At 53.0% G+C, this 25,724-nt stretch overlaps 1 protein-coding gene and 1 pseudogene across 1 annotated transcript in view; both read right to left on the bottom strand.

The window, feature by feature from the left end:
- Positions 1 to 23,145, bottom strand: part of NCAN (neurocan) — a 30,416-nt gene extending 7,271 nt beyond the window's left edge. Inside the window, exons 1-12 of the mRNA XM_006057978.4 lie at positions 23,034 to 23,145; positions 18,481 to 18,560; positions 17,144 to 17,554; positions 14,304 to 14,478; positions 14,066 to 14,193; positions 13,251 to 13,544; positions 11,538 to 12,137; positions 9,865 to 11,340; positions 5,372 to 5,488; positions 4,305 to 4,418; positions 2,833 to 2,991; positions 1,417 to 1,499 (exon numbers count right to left, since the gene is read on the bottom strand). Coding sequence (XP_006058040.3) covers positions 1,417 to 1,499; positions 2,833 to 2,991; positions 4,305 to 4,418; positions 5,372 to 5,488; positions 9,865 to 11,340; positions 11,538 to 12,137; positions 13,251 to 13,544; positions 14,066 to 14,193; positions 14,304 to 14,478; positions 17,144 to 17,554; positions 18,481 to 18,553 — 3,630 coding nt within the window. The 5' untranslated portion in view covers positions 18,554 to 18,560; positions 23,034 to 23,145. The remainder of the gene's footprint in view (positions 1 to 1,416; positions 1,500 to 2,832; positions 2,992 to 4,304; positions 4,419 to 5,371; positions 5,489 to 9,864; positions 11,341 to 11,537; positions 12,138 to 13,250; positions 13,545 to 14,065; positions 14,194 to 14,303; positions 14,479 to 17,143; positions 17,555 to 18,480; positions 18,561 to 23,033) is intronic.
- Positions 66 to 166, bottom strand: LOC112587183 (annotated as a pseudogene).
- Positions 23,146 to 25,724: the final 2,579 nt, after the last annotated feature.

Raw genomic sequence — 25,724 nt, 5'->3', positions numbered from 1 at the left:
CTATTTCTGCTTTACAAATGAGATCATACCGTTTTTGTAGATTCCACATACATGGGTTAATATACAAAAAATAGTGGTTAGATGCCACGAACTTAGAGGCCCTTGACAAGGGCCTCTTCCATCCTTGTCAAGAGAAGTACTGACCTTCTCTCCTTTCATACAATGCTATCACTACTTTTTAACTAATTTTTAATGACCAAATTGTACTCTTTATGCGGATGGATCACATCCTCTTCATCCGCTCATCATGGATGGCCATCCGGGTCGTTTCCACCTCTCGGCTACTATGATCAGTGTTGCTGTGAACATGGCTGTACCCGTATCTGTTTGAGTCCCTGCTTTCACTTTTTTGGGGGTATCTACCTAGGAGCAGAATTACAGGGTCATGTGATAATTCTAGGTTTAAATTTTGAGGAAGTGCCAGAATGTTTTCTCAGCAGGAAGAGGTAGATTTATTTTTCTCTTAAGAGGGCTTGAAGCACAGGTAATCCTGATCTGATATATGATCTTTAAAAGGCCCCTATAGGGAATTCCCTGGTGGTTTAGTGGTTAGGACTCAGCACTTTTGCTGCCGAGGGCTTGAGTTCAATCCCTGGTTGGGGAACTAAGATCCCATGAGCCGTACGGTGTGGTCAAAAGAATTAATAAATAAGAGAAAAAATGAAAGGCCCCTATGTACAGGGTTACCTTTTGGGGTGCTGAAAGTATTCTGGAACTAGATCAACATGGTTTTTGCACAATATTGTGAAAGTTCTAAAGTCACTGAATTACACACTTTAAAATGATTCATTTTATGGTACGTGAATTTCACCACAAATTTTTTAGCTGCCAGGTAAAGGGACAGGAGTGGTGGTAGTTGGGGGGAACTGGTGCAGGCGTCCAAGAGAGTGCTAAGAGAGGCTGAACAGGCAGGGAGGACAAGGCAAGTGGGAACACTTGAGAAGTCATGTCTGGTGGACCAGGCAGAGTGAGCAAGATGGGGCTGTCATGCTGAACCCAAGGTTTGCAGCCTCAGCCACTGGGTGACCAGGCTGTTCACAGGGCTGGAAAGTCAGGTGTGATGTGGGACTTCGCTGAAGCTCCTTTACCAGCTCCAGCATTTCAGAGTCACTGCTTTTTTTTTTTTTCCAATTTGTTTGTTTGCTGCACCGAGAGGCTTGAGGGATCTTACTTCCTCATTCAAGGATTGAATCTAGGCCGTTGGCAGTGAAAGTGAGGAGTCCTAACCAGTGGACAGCCGGGGAGTTCCCCACGGAGGACTTTTGATGGCCACTTGTGGTGGTAATTTTGCACAAGATAGCAAAGTGAAGCCAGAGGGTCTGACCACGGCACTTCACCCAGATCTCTCCATTTCAGGCAGGGTCAGAGTCAACAGTCTGACTGCAGGGGCCCAGCCCCCAGGCTCCCACCACTCACCAGCCCTGTGTTGTCCGTCCACTGGAAATCCCTTTCCACGATCCTGTCGTTCAAGCCGATCCATGTGTTTTCATGCCCAAAACCTGTGGGGTGGGGGTCATGAAGGCTGGGGAGCCACGCCTCCACCAGCCTAAGTTACTGGCTGGGGGCAGGGGGACTGGGGAGCAGTGCTGGGGCACAGAAAGGACTGCGATTAGGCTCCTGGCCTGGCCACACCTTGCGACTTAAACCAAAGGCCAGAGGAAACAACACAGACAGGTCAGGTCTCAGGAGAAATGAGAGAGCAGGAGCTAGGGGAGCCGTTGGGAGGGCTGCACAGGCAGGCGGGTGAGTCCAAGGAGAAAGCAGCTGGATGTGTGTGTGTGTGTGTGATTACATAAAGGGGAAAAACCTGTGAACCAGGGAATGAACAATGAAAGAATTAACAGGGGATGGGATGGGGAAGATGTGAATAAATAAGTGGATGAAAAAGGGCAGAAGGGGTAATGAGGAAATCGGCAAATGCTGGATTTAATTTATGGGATATGCCTCTTTCTCTTAGTCTCTCATTCTCCCTCATTTCATCCCCCGCATCACAGATATTTCTCCATCACCCTCTGACCCCTGGCCCTGTTTTAATTTTCATCAGTGCACTTAAGACCAGTTAAGTTATAGGATGTGTGTGTTGGGGGGAGACTAAATCGCTTCAGTCATGTCTGACTCTTTGCAATTTTATGGACTGTAGCCCGCCAGACTCCTCTGTCAATGGGATTCTCCAGGCAAGAATACTGGAGTGGGTTGCCATGCCCTCCTCCAAGGGATCTTCCCAACCCAGGGATCGAAACCTCGCCTCTTAAGTCTTCTGCTTTGGCAGGTGGGTTCTTAACCACTAGCACCAGCTGGGAAGCTCAGACATTTAATTAGATGTTTACTTGTTTGCCTATATCCTCTGTAAGAACCTCACTCCTTCAGGACGGGACAAAGTGTTTCTCTGTGCCTGGAATGATGCCTGGACCATAACAGGTGCTCAGTAAACAGTTGGTGAATGAATGAATAAAGTGAATGGATAAATGAACTGACAAGTGAATAAACAGTTGAGTTAATTATTGGTCAGGGCTTGCATTGACTTCCCTGGTGGCTCAGTTGGTAAAGAATCTGCCTGCGATGTGGAAGACCTGGGTTGGGAGGATTCTCTGGAGGAGGGCATGGCAACCCATTCCGGTATTCTTGCCTGGAGAATCCCAGGGACAGAGGAGCCTGGCGGGCTACAGTCCAAGGGGTTGCAAAGAGTCAGATACGACTGAGCAACTAACACTTTCACTTTCAGGGCTTGCATTAATGAACACGGCTTCAGAAAGGTGGCGTCTTCGGAACCCTGGTGGGAGCCCCTGACAAAGGGACTGTAAAGGCCACCACTGCCCACCCCAGAGTCCCTACTGTTAATGAAGTTGTGTTCTTCTGATGAGTGGATGCTGGTTAGGTGGCCGGCTCGGCGGCGGCAGTCCCTCTCGGCGTCCTCCCATGCCCGCCGGTGGGCAAAGTAGCGGTAGCAGTGGCCCTGAAACTTGTGCCAGCCGTGGTCACAGCCCTCTGTATCTGGGGGGTGGAAAGAGAACATGAAGGGGGCTGGCATCAGGCTGAGGTCTGCCTTGCCAACTGTGAGTGCAGCAAGCCCACCAGAGAAGGGGCCCAACCTGAGGTCACTGTGGGGCTAAACCACCCCTTGCCTTGGGCCATCCCCCACCCCACCCCCGCCTCTACCCCATCACCCTGGTACCTCCCTCCTCCCCTAGTCACATCTTTTCTCTTTGCAAAGTAGAGATTCAACTGGAAGATCATTACACCCATCCCCTCTCGTCCCAACTCTGATGTCTCCTCTGATCTGGCCACATCCTGGGAACTCAGGAAACGGTTTCAGGAAGGCCTAAAATTTCCCTCCTGGGAAAAAGCTCCAATAGACATTTCTCCCCCAAAGATATACAAATGGCCAACAAAATAGACATTTCTCCCCCAAAGATATGGCCAACAAGCCCATGGACAGATGCTCAACATCATGATCATTAGGAAACGTTAATCAGAAAATAATTACAAAAAGAATAAGTGTTGACAAGGATGTGGGGCATTTGGAACCCTTGTGCATTGCTGATGCGAATGTAATGGCACAGCCCCTTTGGAAAACAGTCTGGCAGCTCCTCAAAAAGTTAAACACAGAATTAGCATATAACCCAGCCATTCTACTCCTGGGTACACCAGAAGGAATGGAGGGGAAGAAAAGAATGGAAAACAGGTGTTGAAACACACTTGTATGTGAACATTCATAGCAGCACTATTCGCATTAGCCACAAACGGGAAAACAGCCCAAATGTCCATCGATTGGTGAGTGGATAAACAGCACGTGACCCGTCCAATGGAATATGATTCACCCATAAAAAGGAAAGAAGCGATGACATGTGCTGCAGTGTGGCTGAACCCTGAAAACATCATGCTGAGAGGAAGAAGTCAGATAAAAAAAGGGACACGTAGCAAATAACCACCTTTGTATGTAAACACATGAAATAGGCAAATCCATAGGGACAGAAAGTAGATGAGTGGTTTCCAGGGGCTGGAGAGGAGGAAGGGGGAGTGACTGCTCATGGGAACAGGATTTCCTTTGGGGATAATGAAAACGTCCTGGAACTAGCTAGAGGTGGTGGTTGCGCAACTTCGTGATGTACTGAATGCCACTGAATCACACACTCTGGAAAGGTTAATTCTATGTTATGTGACTATCTGAAGAAAAGATTTGCTTCCTGTCTGAATCATGGCGATGGGACCAGAGGCAGAAACCTGGAGCTCCATGTGTGGGAAGCCTGTGGCCCAGCACCCGACCCTGCTCCTGTACTATTTCTGGGGTCTTGGCAGAGACTCACCTTTCTCGCAGAGGCTTCCCCCATAGCTGGGGAGGCAAAGGCAGGTGAAGGCGTTGACCTCGTCGATGCAGGTGCCACCGTTCCCACAGGGGCTGGAGATGCAGTCGTCAATATCTGGAGGGGAAGGTGGGGCTGAGTCAGAGGTCAGTCTCTCCTTGGCTCCCAGTCCCCAAGGAAACCAGGCAGAAGATGCAGTCGTGACCCGAGGACATCAGCAGTGGTCGGCACTGATGATCCACTGACTCTGGCAGCCAAGGGAGTGGAACCTCAACTGACATGAATTTGCATCAGTGAGAGCAGACGCCACTAGACCGGCTAAAGGCCAGAGTGTGCAGAACGTCTCCCCCGTTTCCAAAACAGTGAAGGTGGGTCTGGCAAAAACCCATAGAATATTGAAGCTGAGGGGTCTTCAAAATGTGGAACCTAGGAAACTGAGTTCCAGAGCATTTACAAGGGTTTGCACAGACACAAAGCTGTTTGCGGCCATAGGGAGCTAACCACTGACACCTATACCAACCCCTGTGTACTCAGTGCCCGAGGCACTTAGATGCCAGGCAAGTCCCTGGCCCTCTCTGAGACTCAGTTTCTTTTTTTTTGCAAAGTGATGATAATAATACCTCAGTGGTGGCTGTGAGTAGAGGGTCAACAGAAGAGCTCAAGAAATTATGTCACTTATAATTATTTTTATAATTTCATAATTTGGTGTATTTCTTGGGTGGGGCTTTGGGGCTGGCATGCAGCAGTTCTGGTGGTGGTGCCTATACCCCTGCCCATCCAGAAGAGGGTAGGAGGTCCCCAGGGGCCCTTCGGGGGTAGGAGTCTGAACCTTACCATCCCTTTGTCTTCCCCTCCCCCACCTCTGCCTGGTAGTAATGGGAGGCAGCACCCCAGAGCCTCAGCCCCCAGAATGAGAGCTCAGATGTTTGGCAATGGGGGCTGGTTTACTGGACCCAAGGAGTGAGGGAGGGGAAAGGAGCATTGGAAGCCAGCCACTTGTGATCCCCTGATCCCTCATGGAGATGTCTGCTGGGACATCAGTGTTCAGATCCTGATTCCACAGTACTCACCGATCTCACAGTTCTCTCCAGCGAACCCCTGGTCACAGCTGCAGCCGTACATGGTGCCATTGGCTCTACAGGTGCCCCCATGCAGGCAAGGGTTGTTCTCACAGGGATCCAAGGGGACTGCAGGAGGGAAAGGCAGTGTCGGAAGGACTCAGACCATCAGGCCGGCCTCTCGCAGAATCCAGAACTCAGACCTCGAAAGGCCCTCTCATTCAGTCCCTCTCCGTGGAGTCCCCTCTATACCTTCCCCATAAGTGACTGCTAACTTCCTCTTGCGTGACCCTGTAATGAGCCTACTCTTTCCAGGAATCTGTTCCCAAAAAGTACTCTTTCCAAAGCATCTATTGGCTGCGCTGCCTATGGCAAAGTCTTTCCTTGGACTGAACTAGAATGGGATTCCTGGTTAAGACTCCACGCTTCCAGTGCAGGGGGCATGGGTTCAGTCCCTGGTTGGGGAACTAAGATTCCACATGCTGTGTGATGGGGCCAAAAGATAAAAAAAAATAATAATAAATTTAAAAGAAGCCAAGGTTTTTGTTTTTGTTTTTTTTCAAGAATGGGATTCCTTCAGCTTCTCTTACAAAGTCTTCTCCTAGAACATGGTCTAAGTGGTCTCCTTGACTTATCCCCCTCTTCTAGACATACTCTACTTTCATTGCGCTTCTCATACTTCAAGGGCAAAGTAGACATAGATTCTAGATGGGGAATGAACTGCACCGGGACCAGTGGGAACCATCATCTCCTTCATTCTTGTGGCTCAGCCTCTTTTGATGTAACCTCAGTGGTTACAATGTGGAGAAGAGGTGAATTATAGCAGTTGTTGTGCATAGGGTGTGCAGTCAGAGAGTCTGGTTCAATTCCTGCCTCTGCCACTCACTAGGAAATCCTGGGCAAATTCTGTGAATTTCTGTTGCCTCATTTACAAAACAACAATAAAAAGAGCTCATCCTTCTCCCATTCCTGACCATAATGCCATGTCTGGCTCTGTGTATATCAGCCTGGGGCCTCTTGAGGCCTCTTGTCCATCGCTTACCATGGACAGAGGGAGTAAATGTGAAGCCCTCTCCCCCTCTCTCATCCCTTCAGTGATGTTTCTCTGGAGGCAGGAGGGTCTCCCCTCCCCATCTCAGGGGCCCAGATGCCTTGGTGGGTGGGCTCTATCCTGGAGCCTTGGAGGGGCACAGCAAGAACCCCCAGGCACCCCAGATGACCCATCTCTTGTCAGGGCAAAGGCAGCTCTTCCACTGCAAGACGCTAGAACTGAGACTCAGAGAAGACCCAGAGACCCAGGGCCTACACAGCAGAACAGTACAAGAGCCAAAACTGACCTTCGGGGTTCTGAAGGCCCAGTTTAAAGCCCTCTCTCCAGCCCCTATCACCCAGAATGTGTTCCTGCTTTGTCTTTGTCCAGGGCCCCAAAAGAAACTGAGACAGTAACGAGCAGGCACCTCCTCCCTGGCCTTTTGGCCTCCACCTTCACCCTTCGCAGGGTGTTCCCCCCAAGGCTGCCAGAGGAAGCCCATGTAAACCTGAGTCAGATCATGTCCCTCCTCTGCTTAGATTCCTCCATGGCTCCCGACTGCCCTCATAGGGAAAGTCAAAATCCTTACCTCAGCCCCCAGGGCCCTGTACAACTTTCCCAGTATCTCCCTGCCTGATTCTCATCTCCCTCCTTCTCTTACTCAGCTTCCAGCCATGCTGGGCTTCTGTTCCTTCACTGGACCAATCACAGTCCAACCTCAGGGCATTTGAACAAGCTGTTTCCTCTGCCTGAACTGCTCATCCCCCCAGATCTCTGTATGGCTCCTTCCTCAACCTCCTTCAGGCTTACTCAGATTTCATCCTAACCCCCTTCCAAAACCCAAACTGCCCACTGGCATCCCTCATTTCTTGCTTTATTTTTCTCTTTTGTCTTTCTTACGCTTTAACCTCCAATATAATTTATTAAGATCATCATTTCTTATCCATGCCTCCCGCAAGCGAGGTGATGGTCCACATGGCAGTCTCACCTAGCTATTTAAGTACAATGGAATAAAAATTAAACTGTAATTCTGGGACGTCCCTGGTGGTCCACTGGTTATAAGAATCCGCCTTCCAATGAAGTGGACGCAGGTTCAATCCCTGGTCAGGGAATTAAGATACCACATAGTGCCAGGCGACTAAGGCTGCGTTCCACAACTACTGAGCCCACACACTCCGGAGCCCTTCCGCCACAACTGAAGGGAAGCCTGAGTGCCAGGATGAAAAGCCAGTGTGCCACAACGAAGATGCTGTATGCTACAAAGAAGACCCAAGTGGCTGGCTGCTATCGTACTAGACAGTGTTGCTTGAGAACATTTCCATCAGTAGGAAAGTTCTAGAGTATTGCTGTAGAATGTCAGCTTCCAGAGCTGTCTCGATCTCACCCTCATGCCTGGAATACAGCCAGCACTCAGTAGTTGCTTGCTAACTGAATAAAGGTAGCCGCTGGCCCTCCTGCAATGACAGAAGCCTGTCCCTGGGGTGGTAGCTTGTGCCTTCGCGGATGGCCAGGGAGGCCTGTGGCTATGTCTGTGCCACCCGGGCACGTGTGTGCACACACGTGGGGCAGCCAGACCCCGGGACGTGTAAGCCGCAGCAGGTGCCCCGTGCCGCTGACACCTGCCCACGGGCTGGCGGTGACTCAGTCGCTCGCTGGTGCTGCATTTATTTTTGGCCTCATTAGCATTTCTGCTGCAAGCAGCAGGTGAGTAGGCGCCTGGGTCTCCCCCAGCACTGGCTGCCTCCCTCCACCCCGGCTGCCAGTGGGTAGAGTCTGGAGCCAAAAAACCGACAAAGGCCAGCCCAGATCCAGCCACGGCCCTGGGGGCTCCTCTCAGTGCTCTTTCCTTAGCACTGCGCTATGTGGTCTCCCTCCTAGCCTTCTGACCATTCCTCCTGTAGCTCCTCTGGCACTGAGCCCCCTTCCCGTACCCATACTCCACAACCAGTCTCTTCTCTGCCCGCCTCCCAGGATGAGCTTACCCCCCTCTCAAAACCTCAGGGCGTTTTGTTTTACGCCAATGAAATAAACATCTTAGATTGAGACAAAGATTGTTGTCAGACAGCCTGGATTCAGACTTTATCCTTGACATTCCCCAATTGCAAGACTCTGCACAAGTCACTTGACTTCCCTGTGCCTCAGTTTCCCCGTCTATAAAGGGAGAATCATAGTAGAACTTGCTCCCTAAAGACATTAAAAGGATTAGCTAGGGATTTCCCAGATGGTCCAGTGGTTAATACTATACTGCCAATGGCGGCGGGGTGTGGGGGTGGGCATGGGTTCAATCCCTGGTCAGCTAACTAAAATCCACCATGCTGTGCAGAGTGGCCAAAAGATAAAAAAATCTTAAAAAAAATTTTTTAATAAAAAGATTAACCAAGATGATTCCGGTAAAGTGCTCAAAATAATCCAAACACAAAGGCAATCACCGATAATCATCAGCCTTTACCAATGCAAGTGCCCCTGCCCAGGGTCTGCCTGCCTCCTGGGCATCTAAGAAAAGAAGATGGGGCCCCAGACACAGCCCAGAGATGACAGGGTAGGCGATGAAACCCTGCATCCGCCGCTTCCATCGCCGTGACACTTTGCCTTCAAAAAAAGGAGCAAGTGTAAAACCAATTGTGTTAATAAGAGTGTTTTGCAACTCAGAAAAAGTGCCTTTTAATTAGCTGCTTCTTTTTTTTCTAAAGCTCACTTGACCAAAAAAAAAAAAAAAAGCTCAATGTGACAGGACCTAAAAACTAAAGGGCTGGAATTTGCAGGCTGAGTTATGGGCAGACCTGACGTCAGGAGAACAGGGTGGTGGCTCTCTCTGGACTCCGCGGGGCAGGGAGCAACTAAGGCACATGTGGACGTGAGGTTTGATCACTGACTGGCTGGTAGTGACCTATCTCCCTGAGCTTCAGTTTGCTATCTGAGAAATGGGGGTGATGCCCACCACTCCCGCCCCTTCCCTGCACGCACACTTCCCTGTGGCAAGAGGTCCCTCAAGATGTGCGCCACTGAATTCCAGCTGCAGTTCAACTCTTGTCCAGGAAGACCTCCCTGCCAAGCCTCCTCCTTCCACGCCGCCCCCCCAGGGAGGGGTCTGTGCCAGCCTCATCTTCAGACGGGGGCATCGCAGAAGGCAGGACCCCGGCCTTGCCCAGCACTGTCAGCTCAGAGAGGACACAAGCATGATCTGCTGATGGTACTCATTCCCCAAACCAAACTCTGCCCAACTGCTCATCCTCACCTCACCACTCACGGTGTGCAAAACATATCATACACAACTTCACCTCATGCCCTTTGCCCAGGCTGGTGCCTCTGCCAGGAACACCCTTTCTGGAATTCAGCTCTGTCTGATGAGCCCCCATCTTGAACATCATCCCCTGCCAGAAACCTTCCCAGGCACCAGGGACAATGCTTCCTCCCAGCCCCAGGTCCCTGAGCACCAACACGGTGGCCTGGATGAGACCACGAGCTTCGAACTCACCTTCCTCTGCACTCCCATTTGCAGGAATCCCTGGCAGGGCGGGCTCCTCTCCACTTGCTGCCTCGTCCCAGAAGCTCTCCACACCTGGGCTCCCCATCAGGACCTCCAGCTCAAATTCCTCTGGGCCCAGGGAGGCAGGCAGCAGGGTGCTGGGGGAGTCCCACGGCACTGTAGGCTCCCCCGAGGAAACTGAAATGGGCTCGTCCCTGTTGGCTGCTGTCGGCGTCCAAGGAGGAAGAATGGGGTCCCCTGAGTGGCTGCCCTCCTGTGGAGGCTCCAAGGCTCCCAGGGTTCCCTGGGTCACCAGCTGGCTCTCTGGCTCTGGGTGGGGCTGGGAGCTTGAAGAGGCCACTGTGAACACGGCCAGGACCCCGACCTTGTCCCCCAGGTCCAAGGACGTGACAGATGTCACCACACTTGTATCCACAGCCATTTGAGGGCTCAAGGTGGGGCTTTCTGCTCCCTCAACCATGTGGGATCCAGGTTCCCAATGCCCACCAGCATCGCTGGGGTCCAGTGTGACTGTGGAATCCATAGGATCCACTGTGACTCCTCCATCTGTAGCAGCCCAAGGCCCCAAACGTGGCGTGAACTTGGGCATCAAGGGGACTTCAGGGACCCCCAAGGGTGCAGATGCGGAGTGGGGGTCCAGCCCTTCCCTGTGCAGTGAGGCCCATATTCCCTGCGTCTTGTCCATGGAGGCCTGCAAGCTGGAAGTAGGACTCTCTGCTGTGTTGAAGACCCCAGACTCAGACTCCGAGACGCCTCTGGCTCCCATGGGCTCAGTGGCAGTCTCAGAAACAGTGATATCTGCCACCACATTCCAGTCCACAGAGGCCTGTGGGCTGGATCCGGGGTGCTCAGCTTTGCTGAGCTCAGTAGGGCTGGCCCCCCTCGTGTTTCCAAAGTCTGCTCCAGGGGAGTTGGGACTGGTTCCAGCTTGTGTGTCTGTGGCTGCCTGTGAAGGGGCCGGAGGACTTCCTCCTCTGTGGCTGCTGAGTGACAGGGATGTGGACTCTCCGTCTTGTCCTGCCAGGCCCGAGGAGGAGGGCAGGGAGTACACTTCCGGATGGATGGGATCCTGTGGGCTGGCTTCGATTTCTGAGGCAGGGGAGGGCAGGGCAGTGGCCATGGCCTCACTATGCCCCTTAACTCCACTGGCCTCAGTGGGGAGGGATGTAGGAGGCTCCTGTGATAGGAGCCACAGTTTGGGAGCACGAAGCATGGCCATGACAGGGAGGTCTGGAGAAATGACCACAGGAGAAGCCTCCCAGGGGGTAGGGCTGGGGCCATTGGAAGGGTTGGGAGTGGTCTCCGAGGGGAACCAGGGCAGGTCGGAAGTGACTGGTCTCATACTAAAGCGCTTGGCTTCTTCTAGTTCCAGGCCAAGGGCTCTGCTGGGGTCTGGGATGATGGGTGGGACCACGGTTGGGGGCCACAGCCAGGGCTCTTGGGGGCTCCTGCCACCAAGGGAACCTAAAAAAATATCAACAGTTATTATAATTATCTCTCGGCAGCTCCTTCTTCTGATGGTCTCCTTGGCTCCAGGCCTGAGGAAGAGGGGTCTTCAGAGGCTTGGGGAGGCCAGGGGACCCAGCTGTGATTCGGAGCCTCCTCCCCTGCCTCCCTTAGGTCCCCAGGCAGGTCCCATCTCCCCCAGGGACCCCACTCACCAGCTCTGGGCATTTCCACCTCATTTGTCAGCACAGCCCAGGGGCTTTGGCTCTGGCTGCTCCCCAAGGCGTCTGTGGCTCCTGTGGTCATGGGAGGCTCCACATAATTCTCAGCAGCCTCTGGGGTGGGGGGCTGGACGCTGGCCTCGAGTGTCCCCTTCAGCCCTTGCTGGGGTTCCTGTTGCTGGAAGTGGCGCCCGTTCAACCCTTTAAAGCGCTCCCTCTTCCTGGGCGTGGTGCTGGCTGGGGCTGTGTTTGTGTGCGTGCCCACCACAGTGCCCGCCTCCACGCTGCTGTGGCTGGGGGCCACGGTGCTCAGCCACACCTCCTCAGCCTCCAGGGCAGGACTTGAGGCTAATGTGGAGACCCCAGGGGCACGGCTGGGGGTCGCTTGAGACTCCTGCTTCTCTGCCAAGATCAGAGACTCTTCTTCCCCACTAGACACCAGAGGCTCCTGGACGTCCGGGGTGACTACCTCCTCCTCCTCCTGCAGACTGGGCTCCAATTCTCCAGCGGGGGGCCCTTCTGCCGACAGAATCTCCCCCTCATCTCCAGATGAGGGGGTCTCTGGGTCTCCATGTTGGGATGTGGGGTGATGAGCTGTGGGAGAAAGCAGAAGAGGTTGTGCTAGGCCCAGGGCCTAGCTGGGAAGTCCTGCCTGAAGTCTACCCACATTCCAGCATGCTGTAGTACAGATCTTCTACGTATTTCTGTCTCTCTGTGCCCCTCTGACTCTCTGGGTTGTTTCTGGGATCCCCCTGACTGAGAGATGGAGGTGCAAAGTTTTCGTCCCCATTGTTCAGACAGGTCCACTGTCAAAGTCAGAGTCAACTGGTCGCAATAAAGGGTCAAGAGACATCTTGGCCGGTGGGTGAAGCTCAGGCAGTGCCAACTTCCAGGGGGGCAGGTCAGACCTGGGCGTGGCTCCTCCCCAGGGAGAGAAAGCGCCTAATGGGCATGGCCTCCCTACGAAGAAATTCCCCCCAACTCCCGCCCTTTCACATAAGACTCAGCTCCTTTGGATTTGAGGTTGGCAGCTTCTGAGGGTATGGAACCAACCCAAGGGCGAGGGTCATCCCCTGGTCCTGTCCCTGGGGCCGTGGCCTTGCTTAGGGGGCGTGGCTAGCCGAGGCCTTAATCCCTTCCCAGCGGGTGCTCCTGTGCAAGGTTCCAGGCAAGAAGCTTTCCATCCAGAGGTCTGAGATCATCTCTTAAGAGATCTCAGGAGACATACGTGCTAAGTCGCTTCAGTCGTGTCCGACTCTTTGCGACCCACGTTCCTCTGTCCATGAGATTCTCCAGGCAAGAATACTGGAGTGGGTTTCCATGTCCTTCTCCAGGGGATCTTCCCAATCCAAAGATCAAACCCGCGTCTTTTGCGTCTCCTGCATTGGCAGGCGGGTTCTTTACCTCTAGCGCCACCTTGGAAGACCTAGACCACACACTAAACAGGACTTCCCCGCAGAGCTTGGCTTGCCTCGGGCTTGTCCTAAGGAGGGGCGGGGATCCTATGGAAAGCTTGTCTCGGGGGTGTCACCTTTCCCTGGGGGCGTGGCTCACCGCGGAGTAAGTTTTCAACCTGTTTCTCCCCTACCTGACCTCCGCCTCCGCTAGAAACCCAAACTTCCAGGGGCGTGGCCATTAGCAAAGCACACGCCCTTGGGGCGTGGCCACCAGGAGACCCACCCTCCAGGGGCGAGGCTTCACACGTACCTCTGAAGCAGTAGGCATCGAAGCGCTCTCCAGGTGCCGGGAAGCCGGTGCGGTTGGCAAAGCGGTATACGGTGCGCACGCCAGGGGCTGGGCCACCGCAGCGCCGACGCGGCGTCTGGATCGGGTAGCGCACGCTGCCGTCGGCCAGCCAGCCCGGGTCGCACTGGTCCAGGCCCTCATGCCAGGCCAGGTGCAGCTGTCCTACCGAGGCCAGCACGGCGCCCTGGCGTCGGCACTGGGCACGCGCGCCGGCCAGTGTCAGGCGGCGGGCCAGGCCTACGTAGAAGACCTCGCCTGCGGAAAGGCGCGGGAGAAGGTCAGAGGTGTCCCACGGACCCTCCCCCGGAGCCCGGGAAGGGGGTCCTATCTCAAATAGCCCTGATCTGGCCGGATTTGGGTTCTGGCTAAACGAGATGGAGGCAGCCGCAGCTGCGCGCCCCCGTCGCCAGAGCATCACTGCCATTGCCTCTCATGCAGTGCTAAGAGGGGGCTTCACTTTCTTTTCACAAATGAGGTAACTGAGGCGCCTGAACGAGTTGGGCTTCAGAGAGAGGAAGGGGCTTGGGGAAGGTGTGAGGAGGAAGGAAGTAGGAAGAGGGAGAAGGGGCAGGAAGAGGGAGAGATTCAGAGAAAGGGAAGGGGCACAAAGGAGAGAGGCTCAGGGAGTGGAGGAAAAACCGGAGGGTCCAGGTCTTGGCTGTGGGTTTAGAGAGGGATGAAACTTAGGAGAGCTAGGCAAGGACTTAGGGAAGGATGGGGGTTAGGAAAGACAAAGGGGATCAGAGAAGGGGGCATTCTACCAGCTCCAGACTTACCCCCCAGCTCACGGGCAAAGCAATACACATCGTAGAGTTCCCGTGGGTCTCGCCTCCCATAGTTCCTCACCCCCGGAAGGCTGCTACGGTCACCATAGCAACCAGGACGGGACTGGGTGATAGGATACCTGACAAGACAAAGTGGGGGCCTCTCTCAGATTTGTGCTCCGGGGGCTCCCAAGGAACCTCTTTCTCCAGGGGCTAGCTCTCCGTCTCCCTACCCTGTGTACCCCCTTACCGAACAGTGCGGTCAGAGAGCCACCCGGCATCGCAGTTGTCAAAGCCGTCCTCAAAGGCAGCCTGCAGGTGCCGCGGGGCTGCAATGGTGGCTGAGTTGAGACGACAGGCCTCCTGAGCCTCAGCAAAAGTCAGAGAGTAGCGATCCAGGGCTGCTCGGTAGTGGAACACAACACCTATGCAGAAACACCCAGGATAGGGAGCTGATTTATGCTGAAATCTTCAAGCACAGACCTCGCTCTTACCGAACACACCACCTAGACTAACAATAATAGACGACCTGCTGCCCTACACTGCCCTGTACCATGTCTGTTCACTCAGCACCAGGCACAGGGCTAGGGTGATGATGGGGAGTGAAACTGATATACCCTGGTTTTACAGATGAGGAAATTGATAATGGCCATAAAGGGCTAGAATTTGTTAAATATTTGCTATGTAAAAAACATTTACAAGCACTATGTACATACATGCTAAGTCACTTTAGTCGTGTCTGACTCTTTGCAATCCCATGGATTGTTGTTCACCAGGCTCCTCTGTCCATGGGATTCTTCAGACAAGAAGAATGTCCATGGCATGGGTTGCCATGCCCTCCTCCAGGGGATCTTCTCCACCCAGGGATCGAACCCAGGTCTCCCACATTGCAGACAGATTCTTTACTGTCTGAGCTACTGGGAAGCCCTATGTTGGCCATGGGCCAACAATGTCTCACTGTGTATTTTATGGGGTCAACCAATCATTCCCTTTCCAAGGCCTTTCCAAGGGGATCTTCCCAACCCAGGGATTGAACCCACGTCTCTTAAGTCTCCTGCATTGGCAGGTGTGTTCTTTACCACTAGCACCACTCCGGAAGCCCCTTTATACTCATTACCTCATTGAAATCTTACAACGACCCTATGATTATCCCCATTTCCAGAGGAGGAAACAAAGGCTCAGAGAGGTTGAGGGACAAGTCTAGGGCCACATGACCAGTATAAGGGAGAGCCAGAATTTGTATTCAGGAAGATCTGGACTCCAAAGACAGCACTCTTCATGCCAGGGTTAGGGACTGGAGGTAACAGAAGGCATGGACAAGAGTGAGAGAGATGCTTCCTTTCAGGAACTAAGCACACGCACTGGGAGAGGAAGCAAAGAGCAACCGGTGATCAAATGTGGCTCTTGCCCAGTTTAGAAATGGAGTCACTCACAGCTTCCTGGATGAGGTAACATGTAATTCACATCCTGGTTTATCAGATGTGAAGCATCGGTAAGCTCACTGTGACTCAAATTCTGATTTAGGGATGAGAGAAATGGCTGAGTGAAACAAAAGAAATTAAACATTTTGCTCCATCTTATTACACTGAGAGCTCCCAGAAGGCAGAAGCTGTGTCCCAGTCATGGCTGTGTCTCCAGCACCAGGCTGTCACGTGGTAGTCGCTCAATAAAGGTCTGGTAGAATGAACGAACCAAACAAACCCAGAGGTGGAATTCCTTTCTTTCATCACTTACCAGTTTTCTTTGAGGCTTATTAGTTTTGAGAACAAGGCTTTAGAAAGGGGAACATTGGCTGACCCCATAAAATATGCACTGAGACATTGTTGGGCATGGAAAGACTGTGCTCCAGAACAGGGGGGTGCAGGGACTTTCCTCATGGCCAAGATAGGGCTTCCCAGGTGGCTGAGACAGTAAAGAATCTGCCTGCAGTGTGGGAGACCCAGGTTTGATCCCTGGGTCAGGACAGTCCCCTGGAGGAGGGCATGGCAACCCATTCCAATATTCTTGCCTGGGGAATACCATGGACAGAGGAGCCTGGTAGGCTACAGGACAGAGTGACTAACACTTTCACTTCCACTTTTCAACACAGGTTAAGGGAAATTGACTTCCCAGTTGGCATCCACAGGATGTTCTCCACACAATGATCCTTTCATTGATTCAGTGCTCAAATATCTATTGAGCATCTTCTGTGTGCCATGCCCTTTTCTAGGACTTTGGTTTAATAATTTAAAAAAATATATTTGTTTGCATTGTTCAGCTTGACTGGTTAGGAAAACAGAAACTACACTGAATATTTCAACAGAAAGAATTTAATGTACAAATTGGTTAAACAGATATTTGAGGACTGTCACTTCCTTAATATATAATTCCTTTTCATATTTTTTAAAACGAATTCTACCTGTATTTTTTAAATGTTTGTTATTTATTTATTTGACTGCACAGCTCTTAATTGTAGCATGCAGGATCTTTAGTTTTGGCTTGTGGGATCTAGTTCCCTGACCAAGGATCAAACTCCAGGCCCCCTGCCTTGGGAGCGTGGAGTCTTAGCCACTGGATCATCAGGGAAGTCCCCATAACATATATTTTCAATCGACTTTTTAAAAAGAACTTCCCTTTTAAGAAACATATATTTATTTTAAAAGGAAATTTGTATTCCTATTTTAAATACAAAACCAATATCCTCTGCCTTATGTGAAAGTAGATGACCATGACATGGACTGCAGGTTATGAAATCCTGTGAAATGTTGCGGCCTATAAGAGACTAGTCGGAGGCTGCTTTCTCTTAGCTAAAAAACAGAGATGCTAAAAAGAGAGGAGTACGCATAGAGACTTTCTTCATGATTTTATCAGAATTGAGAGCAAATCACTGTTCAGGGAGTATTTCTTTCTTTCTTTCTTTTTTGCCTGCAGGATCTTAACTCCCCCAAAAGGGGTTGAATCCAAGCCCTCGAACCCAGGCCCTTGGCAGTGAAAGCACAGAGTCCTAACCACTGGACACCAGGGAATTCCCCAAGGAGTGATTTCTAAGATGACGTTCAGTGAGTGCACTTCCCCGTCCCAGCCTTGGCCCCTCCCCTTCCCCCGACTGACCCGTCACCTCCAGGGGCACCAGGTCCTGCTCATCCTCGATGCCCCTCACCACCTGGCAGCGGTAGAGCCCGGAGTCGCTGGCCCTCAGTGGTCCCAGCAGCAACGTGGCGTTGGCCCGGTGCCGGGGGTAGGCAGGAAGTGACACACGTCCCTGCCAGCCCTTGGCGACTCGGACCACGTTGTCCTTGGCTACTAGGATGGGCAAGTCCTGCCGCTGGCCTGATGCAGTCCGCACCTTGGTCCATTTGATCCGTGGGGCTTCTCGAGCTGCACCTGGCCGTGGCCGCAGGCTAAAGAGACAGGGCAGGGCCACCAACTCTGCCAGGGCAGCCCGGACTGACCCAGACCCCACTTTCTGCATGTGGAGCCCCTTCTCAGCAGTGGCTGCAGCTGCGGTGGTGTGCTGTGGGCCTGGGGTGGAGAAGGTGGAGAGAGGGCCTGATTGAGAGGCAAGGACCAGCAGAGACTGCAGCTTTCCTCACTTTACAGACAGGGAGACTGAGGCCAGAGAGGTTAGGCTGCTTATACAACATCACAGGGCAGTACACAGATCTGAGATCTGCAGCCCAGTCTGTGAGCAGAAGAGGGGTAACCGGGTTGGATCCTTTCATAGTTCTGCCTCCACTCAAAGTCCAGATCCTGGAGACCAGAGATTTGACTCTCAGTGTCACTGATGTGGCCATGGAAAAGTTAGTGTTCTCCTCTGAGCCATGGTTTCCCTAAAAGTTAAACGAGAGGCAACCATCGGAAGGGAAACGGTGTTTGTGGAGTACCTTCTATATACCAGGCACTTTATAAATAGCAATCAGCTCATTTGCTTTTCATAACCATCTGCAGAGGTAGCCATCTCTCATCCTCTTCTGGGGGAGTTGAGGAAATTGAGGCTCACAGACATCATACTTGCTTAAGGCCACAGAGCAAATCAGGGGGCATTTCTAAAGTCTGGCCTTTTGACCACCACTGGGGAGATGCCAGGGAGAGGCATATAGGGTTTTATTTCTATTGCTACACCCATGGCAGGCATCACTAATCAATCTTCATACGATTCTCTCTCCCTCTTTTTTTTTTTTTTTTTTTTTCCCTCTCTTTCTCTCTTCAGCTCATCTCAGCAAAACAGTGAGAGGCGGGAACCTCTAGCCTCTGCTGGCAATGACTAAAAATAACCTCTCAGGTGTCTTGTTCGCTTTTGACTGTTCAAAGACTTTTTTTCATCTATTCTCATTTTATTCTCCAGACCAAGCCAGAGAACCAGCAGGAGAAGGCTCTCAAGTTAAAAGGCTGCCCCATCTTGTCAGTTCTCCAGACCCCAACCTCTCCCACCTCACAAGCAAACTCACCCTGCTCCCCAGCCACAAAGAGAAGCATCTGGAGAGTCAGGAGGCCTGAGATCCAGACAGATAAGGCCCCCATCCTGGACCTGAAACAAGATAGAGAGGGAGTACAGGGGTGAGTACATCCCTTCTAGACAGTTGACATGAAAGGACCAATTCCTCCCCCTCTACAGATCTGGAAATGTGGGCTAGAGAGGCCATGCATCACTCAAGGTCACACAGTCAACAAGCAAGGGCAGATCCGGGATCCAAATCCAGGACCAACTTACTTCAGAACCCCAGCAAGTGAAGTCTGATGGTCAGAGCATGAGTGCTGGAGTGAATCAAACCAGGGTTGTCTCTCTGCCTGTTCCTTGCTGTGTGACCTTGAGCAAATAGCTTAGCTTCTCTGTGCCTCAGTTTCTTTGCAGGTCAGATGGGGATAAAATCAGGTAGTTGGAAGGAATAGATCAGTCAATTCAGTCAATACATACAAAATACTTAGCACTGCCTGGCATGAAGGGGTAAATTTCAGCTGTCATTATTATTGACTTTAACAGCCAAGATCAAAATCCCATTTTTCAAGTTGGCCTCCTAAATCAAATTGGGGGCCCCTAGAGGGCAACATCCAGTCCTAGTCTGCCTGGGGTCCCCAGTTCTGGCAGTAGGCTGGCCTCCAAGCCAGCCTGTAATCTGGGTTTGCTGACTGACACGATTCTCAGCTTCAATTCCAGGATCTGGTTGTTGCCAAGATTCTATTCCTGGTTTCTGGGATTCTTGAAGAGCTGCCAAGTCCCAGCTGGAGGAAGGGGCCTCGCCCTTGCCCATCCCATCCTCCGTCTGAATTCACACTGCCTGGCGAGGAGGCCTCCTAGATCCACAGAGAAACTCCGGCTGTGGGTCCAGACTTCTGTAGAGGTTGTGGCACATGATAATAAAGTGCACAAATACTGAGCACTACCTGTAAGCAAAGCCCGTTACAGGCACTGGGACACAGCGTCCTCCCAGACGTCACATTCTTCCCGAGACTAGAAACCCTGGAGTATGGCTCCTCCCTAAAGCCTCCCACTCCTCTGAAAGCCCCCTCCCTGTGTCCCCCTCCCCCACCAACGTGCCTCAGCAAGTGGGGACAGACGGGAAGTTAGAACATTACCTATAAACCCAGCCCCTGCACCCTCTTCCTGATAAAAGAATAGCCCTGAGTAGGGGAGTGTGGATGGAGTCCGGAATAGGGTCCTGCGGGGGACCGTGGGGCCCTGCCAGGTTCCAGCTCCCAGAGGCCCGGTAGGAAGGCAGGCCGGGGACCTGTCCGTGGTGCTGAACTTTGGGGCGGCAACACAGAGGCACTGCCCACTCTCCTTGCCTTCTTAGGACAGTAACTCGGGGTCCAGAGAGGCTGAGTGGTTTGCCTAGGACTGCACAGCAGGGCAGAGGTCAGCTCCTGGTATGGTGTCCGTAACTACCAACGTGTAAACCTTAGCAGTTTCAACCTCCATCCCTGGCTGTCCTCATTTCCCCCTTTCAGAACCCTGAGCGGGGCAGGGCCCCCTGAGAGCTCAAGTCCTGTATAGGTATTAAAGGGTGGGGCAGGACTCTGGCTGTGCCTGCCCCAGGAGAGCCTTGCATGAGTGCGTGCTAAGTCACTTTAGTTCTGTCCAGTTCTTTGCAACCCCGTGGACCGTAGCCCGCCAGGCTCCTCTGTCCATGGGATTCTCCAGTCAAGAACACTGGAGTGGGTTGCCATGCCCTCCTCCAGGGGATCTTCCTGACCTAGGGATCGAAGCTGCATCTCTTACGTCTCCTGCAATGGCAGGCAGGTTCTTTACCACTAGTGCCCCCTGGGAAGCCTTAGGAGGTGGCAAGTACAGAGAATTCTCATGTACATGCACAACCACACACCCCTCCACACACACACTTTGTATGATTCACAGCTCAAACTATATCCTCATGACTAGGTTTCCAGGCCTGTCTCTACTCCCTACATGTTGCTTCATCACTCTGTGCCTCAGTTTTCCCACTTGTAAAATGGGGATCACCCAGCACAGACCTCAGCATGTTACTGGGAGAATGGAATGAGCTGACTTGTGAAGCCTAAGAAATGTTCACGTAAACAACAGCTACTTGTACACAAAGGCTTGTGTGCACACTCAAATACCCAATAGTGGTCCAACAAGGTGAGAGACAGAGGTTCAGCTGCACCCTCCTCCCGCCACACACACACCTTCCCACACATACCCCATCCCCTCCAACAGCACCCTCACACACCCACACCCTTTCTCTTAAAATACCTCTTCCCCAGGGCCACCAGAGGTGAGCATTTACACAGCTGTCTGGGGCTTGTCCCCTTATTAATAATGCATGAGTCTCATACATATGCAAGTAGGGGCCTGTGGGGCTCTGGGGGAGGGGTGGCCAGGAAGAAAGAGAGGGAAGAAAGTGTGTGTGTGTGTGTGTGTGTGCGCGCGCGCACACACCCGTGTCTCCCCCTCCCTCACACCCACCTCCTGTCTCAGAAGGCATGGAGTGAGGGTGAGTTTGCCAGCAGGCGTGTTTTTGTGTGTTGTGCCTGGTTGTGCATCGAGGTGCTGTCCAGGCAAGGATGCGCTCTGTGGGATGGGACCATGTATGAGGGTCCACAGTGGCAGCGTGTACTGGGTGGGGCCCAGGGGGCCGAGTGTGGTCTCTGGGTGTGTGGGCACCAGTAATGCTTAGCAGAGGCTATGAGCACACATGTGTATGTGTTGCTGGCCTTGGAGTCAGGGTGTATTTGTGTGCATAGGTTCAACACATGGAACTCCTTGGAGGAGAAAGGAAGCCAGGCTCAGTTATTCAGCCCTGGTTGCCCCTTGGAGACCCGAACCCCCTGCCAATGTCTCCCCCATTAGCTCCCCAATTCTGCACACAGACCACATCTCACACTCCCCCACCCAGGGCCCACACTGCCAACCACATGGAGAGGTCCTGGCTGTACACACGGGACACACACACAGCCACACACTCTAGGCTCAGAGCCTTGGAGACTCACACGCACAGATTCACAGTGACATTAACAAAGAGAGACAATATGGGCACTTACAAGGCAGGCAGCATGTCTTCTACACAAAGACACACACCCACAGTCTCAGGCTCCCCACGGAAACCCCTCGATGAGGCCATGCTGTCAGACACAGTTCCTCACACACACTCACACATGTAGCTGCCAGCCCCTGGCACAGACCAGACTGGATAAATTGTGGCTTTGGTGACTGGTGGGCACACATCATTTTGCAACCGGGTGATGTGGCCTCTGCACAAGTTTCCTGACAAAGACACAACCTCGGTCACATTAGACTCACAGAGGACACCATAAGCATCCACCTCCTCCCAGCATGGGGTAGACACACACACACATACGCGCACGCACGCACACACACACACAAGTCCCTAGCTCCTGGGGGACAGCTTCCATTTGGGAATGTCCCCACACCAGCGAGGCTGCTGGGGTTCTGGGGTCCCACAGTCTGCCCAGGCTTCCCTCCCTGCCCTTCCCCCACAACCCCCGTGGGGCCCAGCGCCAACCCTCTCTTCAGCCTGGCTGTCTCCCATTAATGCTGCCGAGAGGAACAAAGCCCCACACACAGGCATGGGGGTCGCTCCTGCCCAGGCTGGGCCCAGGGCCCCAGCCCCTTACTTCCCAGTGTCTGTGCCCCCAAACCAATCCAGGACTTCCACATGCATCCATATGGCCAGACAGAACTGAAGGGGTGAGGCGAGGGTCTGTGTCTAGTGGTGAGGACGCGGCCAGATGCGAAAGTACTGGGGCGGCTCCCCCTTAGCGACTGGGTGCTCTGATTGATAGCTAGGGATTTAAGGGGCTCTCACTTAGTATTCACCTCGGACACACAGCTTGCTCCCCAAGAGAAGGGACAGCACCCCAACTCTAGGTCCCAGGAAACAACAGGAACCACCGTGGGATGGAGCGCCCCCAGAGCCTCCTGCCTGAGTCAAGATGTGGTAACAAGACCTGAGCCAAAAGGGCAGAGACACCGCAGGACACCCCTTCCCTATGGGGGTTCAGTCTTTGTACAGACCCCCTTCTATCGGGCTCAGGCTGGTCTGGGGAGCCCCTCACCGCTGCAGTCCATCCTGGAATCCTGCATTCATCTGGAAACTGGGAATCCCCACTTAAAATCTTGGGGTGTCTCAGCTCAGACACGGGGTGCCCTGTTCTGGAGTCTCACGCTCAGCGGGTGGCTGTTCCCCTCTTATCTCTAAACTTGGGGCTCCCCTTCTTTAGCTTTGGTTCCCAGTGCCTCCCCAGCTCTAAGACCCACCCCCAGCGCGGCCCCTCCCCATCGAAGGGTCGTCTCTGCATTCTCTAGACAACCTTACCCCCAAATCCGAATCCCCCTGATATTCTCAAGCCCTCTCCTAGTTTGCGTTCCCTCCCCAACTCGAGGCTTCCCTCCCCCTCTAAGCCACCACCCCCATGCTAGGGGCTTCTCTCTGATCCCAGCACCCCCCCCCCAAATCTTGAGCTCTGTGTGAATTCCCTAGGACCTCTCCCTCAACGTAACCCCCTCCCCACGACCGACCCCCACCTGGCTCCTAGCGCCAACGCATCCCGGGGCGGTCGACCGGCACAAAGGACGCTCCGGCTGGGCTCAATCCGCGCCGGGTCCACCCCTGCGCCCTGCGCTCTGCTCGCCCCAGCGCCGCCTCAGCGCTTATAAAGGGGCTGCGGGGCTGCTTTGCGCATGCGCCCCCGCCAGCCTGAAGCCTCCAACTGTGCGAGGGAGGGGGTTCCCTCTGCCTAAAATCCCCTCCCCACTCCTACGACCACTCACCCCACCCCAGAGACGACTGTGCCAGACTTCTTCCCATTCACCAGTGTCCCCAGAAGTCCCATGGTGGGGCCTGCTCCATCTTACAGATGGGGAAACTGAGTCCCCAGGGAGATGAAGTCTCTCTCTCAAGGTCACGCCTAGGCAAAGAGCAGAGCTGGGATTCCAATCCTGGTCTGTCTAGCTCTCCAGGGCTCACACTTTAAACAGTTTTGGCTACAGTTACTGTTTTACACCACAGTATACAGAGGAAGCAAGACTCAGAGAGGAAAGCAAGCTCCTTAGGGCACACAGATGGTAAGAGCCTTGCAAAGTCAGGGACCAGGTATGTCACACCCAGAGCTGTTTCTGCCAGTGGCAGCCAGAACTATCATCCATCCACTCATTCTATTATCTAGTCAGCTTTTATGGAGCACCTGGGGTGGACCAGGTATTGTTGTTACAGAAATATTTTTGCTTTGTTGAGGGGGTGGTGTGCATGTCTTTGTAGGGAGATCCCAGATCTTAAAGGGTCTACAATGGAATATTATTCAGCCATAAAAAGGAACGAAGTACTAATACATGTTCCAACATAGATGAACTTTGAAAATACTATGCTGAGTGAACGAAGCCAAGCATAAAAGGGTCACAGTCTGAGTCCCTTTATATGAAATGTTCAGAATAGAGAAATACAGAGGCAGAGAGTAGATTGGGATGACCAGGAGCTGGGGGAGGGGATGACGCATGGACTGCACATGGGGACAGGGCTTCCTCTGGGCCTGTTGGACGTATTCTAGAACCAGACAGTGGTGATGGTTGCATAGTAATGTGGGTCACCGCCACTAACCATGCACTTGCAAATGGTAAATTCTGTGTTCTGGGTATTTTCCCATAATGACAACTGGAAATGAGGGAGGACAAAAATATAAAGAAATCAGCCCTTTGCCTAGCAAGCCTTTCTTCCCAGGGTCTCCGTTTCTCAGCACCGAGACTGGGCTGTGCTGGCTGAGTGTCCTGCATCCATGTATGTGTGTGGCTGTATCTCTGAGGGTGGGTCTCGACTGGTGGGAAAACAAAGAAACAGGGAACTGGGTGATTTCAGCAAGATTACCAAAAAGGGGGTGAGAATGAGTGAAGGATGAGGGAAGACCCCAAGGGAGCAAGTTTGCCCTGGAAGGTCTGTGTCAGCAGGCTGTTCTGGGGGTGGGCTAGTGGTGGCCGTAGGGACCAACGTGACACGCTGGGGAACTTCTCATCACAGAAGACGGATGGTGGTCAGGGGTCACACCACTGTGAGTGTCTGCAGGTGGCAGGCAGCAGGGACAGGAGTCTGGGTGACTTGTGTGGGGGCAGCTTGGCCCCCACAAGTCCAGAGTTCAAAACCCCTTTCTGAGGAGTTCCATGCTGGGCTAATGGTTAGAATTCCACACTTTCACTACCATGGCCAAGGTTCAGTCCCTGGTCAGGAAACTGAGACCCCACAGGCTTTGAAGCATGCCACCCCTCAAAAAAAAATCCTCTCTGAAATCCCTAACAGTGTAACTCTGGACCAGCCATTTCATTTTCCTGCGTCTCAGTTTCCCTGTCAAAAACACGGATCATTAAACGTAAACCACCTTAAGGGTTGCTGGGAGAGTGAAATGGGAAGCAAACACAGAAGCTGGGAGCTGCTATCAAGCTGCTGCCCATTTTCCAGCCAAGAAAACTGAGGCTCAGGGAGATAGGACCCCCTGCCTGAGTTTGCAGAGTATGGGTAGGGGCCAACTGGGAGCCCTGATGCTGAAGCTGAAACTCTAATACTTTGGCCACCTAATGCGAAGAGCTGACTCATTTGAAAAGACCCTGATGTTGGGAAAGACTGAGGGCAGGAGAATGGGGGAACCCAGGATGAGATGGTTAGATGGCATCATTGACTCAATGGACGTGAGTTTGAGTAAACCCAGGGAGACAGTGAAGGACAGGGAAGCTTGCATGCTGCAGTCCACGGGGTCACAAACAGTTGGACACGACAGAGCTTCTGAACAACGACAAGTGGGAGACCAGGTCTGTGACTTCCGAACCAAGCTAATCCCCACCCTGACTCCCCCCACTTGTTCCCTCCCCCCTCCTCCCCACTCCCTGGCTCCCCTCACTGGTGCCAGGGCTGAGCTTAGAGGGACTGGCCTGGGGCCTGGGAGCAGGCTGTTGCTGGGGGCTTGAATGAGGCAGCCTTGCCTGGGAATCTGCTGGGCTCAAAGAGCTATTTATAGGCCTGCACTGGGAATGGGCCAGCGGCCTCCCACCCTCAGCCCTGAGTGCCCTCTCTGTCTCCCCCACACTGGGTCTTAGGCCAGGGACTGCTGCGAGTCGGGGGCGGGAACAGGGGAGGAGGCTGGTTGCCCAGAAGATGAGCTAGGAGGCAGGACCCTCCTGGAGAGCTGGGCCTCAGGAACAGACACTGTCCCCTGAAATGCCTCTCACACACCAAAG

The sequence above is a fragment of the Bubalus bubalis genome, chromosome 9 (genome assembly GCF_019923935.1).
Source record: "Bubalus bubalis isolate 160015118507 breed Murrah chromosome 9, NDDB_SH_1, whole genome shotgun sequence".
NCBI classification, from domain to species: domain Eukaryota; kingdom Metazoa; phylum Chordata; class Mammalia; order Artiodactyla; family Bovidae; genus Bubalus; species Bubalus bubalis.
Note: the sequence above shows the minus strand (reverse complement) of the source record. Positions and strands in the feature narration are given on the sequence as shown.